Source organism: Prunus mume, linkage group LG5, assembly GCF_029339155.1.
Source record: "Prunus mume cultivar Tortuosa linkage group LG5, ASM2933915v1, whole genome shotgun sequence".
In the NCBI taxonomy this organism is placed as follows: domain Eukaryota; kingdom Viridiplantae; phylum Streptophyta; class Magnoliopsida; order Rosales; family Rosaceae; genus Prunus; species Prunus mume.
Window position 1 is genome coordinate 5,180,717 of NC_142702.1, and position 4,997 is coordinate 5,185,713.

General features: G+C 44.1%; 1 protein-coding gene across 1 annotated transcript; it reads left to right on the forward strand.

The window, feature by feature from the left end:
• The first annotated feature begins 3,333 nt into the window (after positions 1-3,333).
• On the forward strand, positions 3,334-3,831 carry LOC148916711 (uncharacterized). Its single transcript, XM_089052263.1, has one exon. It carries the CDS (start codon positions 3,334-3,336, stop codon positions 3,829-3,831), a length of 498 nt encoding a protein of 165 aa, XP_088908389.1.
• Positions 3,832-4,997: the final 1,166 nt, after the last annotated feature.

The following is a 4,997-nucleotide window of genomic DNA, read 5'->3' on the forward strand; positions in this document are numbered from 1 at the left end:
GTGCGGCTATACTATTTTCAGAAAACAATTAGGAAAAACTGGGTATAACCATGCGGCTTGTTGATGCCCAAAAATCCAAAGGGCCAAGCCCAGATCAATTATTGGCCCAACACAAATAATTGAATACAAAACAAGTTCAATCGGGACAAAAGAAAACTTGTAAGATGCACCAATACAAGCTACGAGCCACACATCATGTCAAGCAAGCACATGCAAGAGGGCTAAGAACATGCTAACTTTACAAAAATCACGCTCACATACTCATTAGGTGTTACTTGGCCCAATTATAGCCTATCACGGAATAATAAAACTCAAGCACAAGCGTAGGCGTCATGCAAGAAGAGCCATTATTCTAACATCAATCTATGTCACAAGATTAAGTGGGCCCAAGCCACGAAATTACCCGGGGCTTGCTGAGAAGGTTGTGGTGTGGATGGGTACAAGCGTTCACAAGGCCCATTTAAGGGATCAAGGAATGAGAATTTTGGGCTACTTGGGAGTACAAAAATTCAAGCCCATTTCTTGGCCCCAAGCACATGGGCTAGCATGAGAGATAGGATATGACCCAATGCCTCATGAAGAATATAATGGTCTGCTTAGAAAACCCTGTGTTAATTAGAATGCCCAAATGTTTTGTTAAAACCGCAACAAGCAAGCTGCTTCCAGCTTGACGAAAACAAGTGGCTAGTTATCAAGAGTAGAATATCACTGACCCATAGCTTTGGGAAAAGCCCAGCCCAACTTATAAAAATCTAGCGCCTCTGTTAGAACTCTAAGAACAGCCAACAAGGGAGCCATGGCAGAGACCAAAGGAAATCTATGAAGGGTAGGATGAATACCCATCGGACAAAAACTCTACCCATCTTCTTTTCCATTACAAGCTTCGTTTTGAAAACCAAGGGGGAAAGCAGGTGGTGCCTCACCCTCATGGGGAGGTCCAGCTGCGTTGAATTCTTGGAACCACAAAGGGTTCCTTACCCATGCACCTTGGATAGGATGATTTCACCAAATTAGATCCAGTAGGAAGAAACAATGAAAAATGGGAAGGAAAAGTTAAGACGAAATTAGGGTTCTTTATGTCTATAAAAGAGGACCTCAGCTACCCAGAAAACCAACCCATTCAGAGCCTGACCAAGCATTGTCAAGCAATTGAAAATTTACTCAAGTCACCCAATCTTCTTCTTTGATCGTTTTCTTCTTCCCCTGAGGAAGAAATCGTTCTAATCCTCCTCTGCCCACTTCAAACCCCTATTCTCTATAAGAAATTCATGCTTCTCTCTCTCTCAAATTTCTAAACTTGTGAAAGCTTAGCTCCCATGCCACAAGCTCCTCAAGCTAAGTCATTAATCGATTATCATGTTTATTTGGCTATTGGTGAAAATAACCTAAGAGTGTTTTTCTAAAGTCTCATCCGATTTTTCAAAAACTCTTTTGGGAGCTTGGTTTCGAACTCAGACACTTGGGGAATTTTGTTTCTCTTTCTTCTTGCGATAGCCCAATCCCATTCGTCAGGCTGCTGGAACAAAAATACCCCTACATAAATTGGCGACTCTGCTGGGGATCAAGCTGCCATTTTCACTAATTCCTCCAAGAAAGAAGACCAAGAGCAATACCATGGCTTCCCAAGATGGATCCGACCATGGTGATTCTGGATCACAGCAAAATGCCTCTTCTAGGGAACAAGAACATGCAAGTGAGGGAACTTTTACCCTCACAGATCTTATTACAGCTATGCAGGCTATGGGGGAAACCCATAGGGAGATGATGGACACTATCAAGGAGTTAAAAAATGCAGCCTCTAAGCCAAGTGAAGAGGATGACAGACACCTATAAGAGGAGTCTACTGCTGCTGGAAAAGGGTCCGAACAAAAGGGACCATCTTTTGTTACCCAGGAAGATGTCGTTGCCATGCTTTGGAAAAGAGCTTAGCCGGAGCCAAGAGGACTGGAAGTATATTCCTCAGCCACCATATCCATCAAACTTACTCCAGCAGCCATATCCTAAAGGCTATGAAACACCAAGCTTTGTCTTTTTCGATGGAAGAAAGGAAAGCCTGAAGGAGTATGTCAACCATTTCGTTGATGCTTTGGGACCACATGCTGGTGATTACAATCTCCGATTGCGAAAGTTTTCAAAAAGTCTTACTGATCGAGCTTATACCTGGTATACAACATTGGCACCAGGCTCTATCCGTTCTTGGGACGATTTGACAAGCATGTTTTGTAAAAAAATATTTACAGCATGAGGAGAGAGTCACTACCACATAGCTCAACAATACCCGCCATAAACAGGGGGTGGATCCTGTGGACTTCGTACGCAGATTCCGAGACTTGGCTCTCGATTTCTATGACGAAAAGGATGAGAAGGCACTTGTAGAGATCTGCATCAGCAACATTGTGGCGGATTATAGAGTATACTTAGAGAATATTGGCATCAGTCAATTTTCTAGGCTATTGGAAGCAGTAAGGAAAACAAGCATGTCTGTCAAACCGGCAGGACAAAGGACTTGGAGGAGTGAGAAGAAGGAAGCACACCAAAACGCTAGCCATAGACGATAAGTCATCCAATGACTACAACTCACGCAAATGAAAGGACAGAGAGACATATCCGCCACTACCATGCAAAGATGAAGAATTTTATTCCATCCTTGACACAATGATTGTTGACGGTGTAATCAAGCCCCTCAGGCCCTACAAAGTCCCTACTAGAGAAGAGAAAAATGACCCTAGGTACTGCCATTACCATCAATTTGTAGGGCATCCAACCACTGCCTGTCAGAGTTTAAGGAAGATCTTACATGGTAAAATAAACAAAGGAGTTCTGGAGCTTCCCCCTAGGAAACAAACTATTGATGAGGACCCTTTGCCAAAACGAAGGGGGAAAGAGGTAGCTGCTGTCATAACATGTTCCGACGATTTGCTCGATGATGATGAACTATGTCACCCATTGAAGAATGACCCAAAGCCACCAGAGGCTATCTGGGAGCCTTGCGGAAATATGGAGAAAGCTTACTGGCGAAAATATTCAGAACCTTCAAGCTATAATACGCCATGGCCACTTGCTGATGGATGGGATGACTGCGCGAACAACGAGGTGTTTATGTTGGACATGTCGGAAGAGTGATGCTTGGGAGCCTCCTCTGGGCAGCAGGAAACGGCTGCTGTGATGTTTCACACTCTTACAGAGGTTGAGGCAACTGTAATGGAGCGTTACTTAGGTTTGTAGCAAGGACCCACAGCTTCACAAGTCCTCCAAAGGAACCCAAAGTTCAAGTCACTCTTCGACTAACTTGGTTTTGGGCCTCAAGCAAGGGAAGCAGCTGTTGTAGCCCTCATGAATATCTCTGTGGAATCCAACCAACATTACTCCACTGCTCAACTGCAAAGGTCATTCTTAGGAAACGATAATGCTATTGTTTTCACAGATGAGGACATGAAGGTCCCATATCCGGATCACAGGAGGCCACTCTATTTGGAGGGGAAAATCAACGATGTGTTTATAAGAAGAGCTTTGGTGGACACAAGTTCCTCTGTCAACATATTATCCCTGTCCGTGCTTACGGCAGCTGGCATTCCATTTTCCAAAATTATCCAATCACAAACAAGCATCAGCGGTTTCGGGAACAAGAGTGAAGTCATAGTCGGGCACATGCAAGTGAATTTGAAGGTTGGGCCAATTCGGTCACTTACCAAGTTCTATGTCGTAGATGTGGATGTGGCTTACCATACTTTGCTTGGAAGGCCATGGCTCAATAAGTATAAACTTGTGGTCTCTACTTATCACCAATGCGTGAAGGGAAGGATTGAGGCTGAGGCCGCTACGCATACCTAGAAATCAAGCACCTTTCAATGAAAACGAAGCTCACTACTCTGAGGTAGAATTTTACACCGAATGCACAGGTGCTGGAAGCAACCCATCCAAGGATTTCGGGACCTACCTTCCTTCATGGACTGAAATTCGTGATCTAAGCAATGAAGAGCTCATCACCATTATTGACCAAGAAAGAAAGAGGCACTCGGAGGTCAACAATCATGCCTACGATCATCCCCAATGCTCAAAAGTGATGTTGCCCGACGGACGCACCGTGTACCGCTTATGACGGGATTGGGGGCTCGACCGTGTCCTATAAGAAAGCCCCGAGTATGGAGGAAGAGCAATGCAAGCAAATAGCCGCAAGGGCCTAGATGACAAGGCGCCTCTGCCTTGTGCCTTCCAGGAACCAATGACAGCACCCAAGCACATGCAAGATGGCTCAATGGCAGTAGCTGAGCAGTTGGAAACAATCAACTTAAGTGATGATCTCTTTGTCCAAAGACCTATCTCCATCAGCATTCACTTAACAAAGGAAGAAAATGAAGTTTTGGTATCTTTGTTAAAGAAATGCACGGCCTCAATCCAAATTTAGTAAGTCACACGCTGAATATTGAGCTAGGTACGAAACCTGTTGTACAGCCAAGAAGGAATTTTCATCCTGAAATTGAAAAGCAAATCAAGGTGAAAATCGAAAAGTTACTAGCTGCTGGATTCATTAAGCCAATCAAGCACGTGACGTGGTTAGCAAATATCGTTCTCGTGAAAAAGAAGACTGGAGTAATTAGAATATGCACGGACTACCGAGACCTCAACTGAGCTTGCACAAAGGATGAATTCCCGCTACCCAACATGGATATCTTGATCGATTCAACCTCAGGTTAAGGCATGTTGTCCTTTATGGATGGGTTTAGCGGCTACAATCATATCAAAATGTCACCCAAGGATGCTGAGAAGACAGCCTTTTGAACACCATATGGGAACTTTTATTACACCGTCATGCCATTTGCTCTTAAGAACGCTGGCGCCACCTACCAAAGGGCTATGACGGCAATGTTTTATGATATGATGGGGAGAGAAGTCGAGGACTATGTGGATGACTTGGTGGTAAAGTCAAAAAATAAAGGAAGCCATCAGGAGAAAGGTGCTGGAAAGGTGTCGGCTCTACGGATTGAAGATGAACCCAA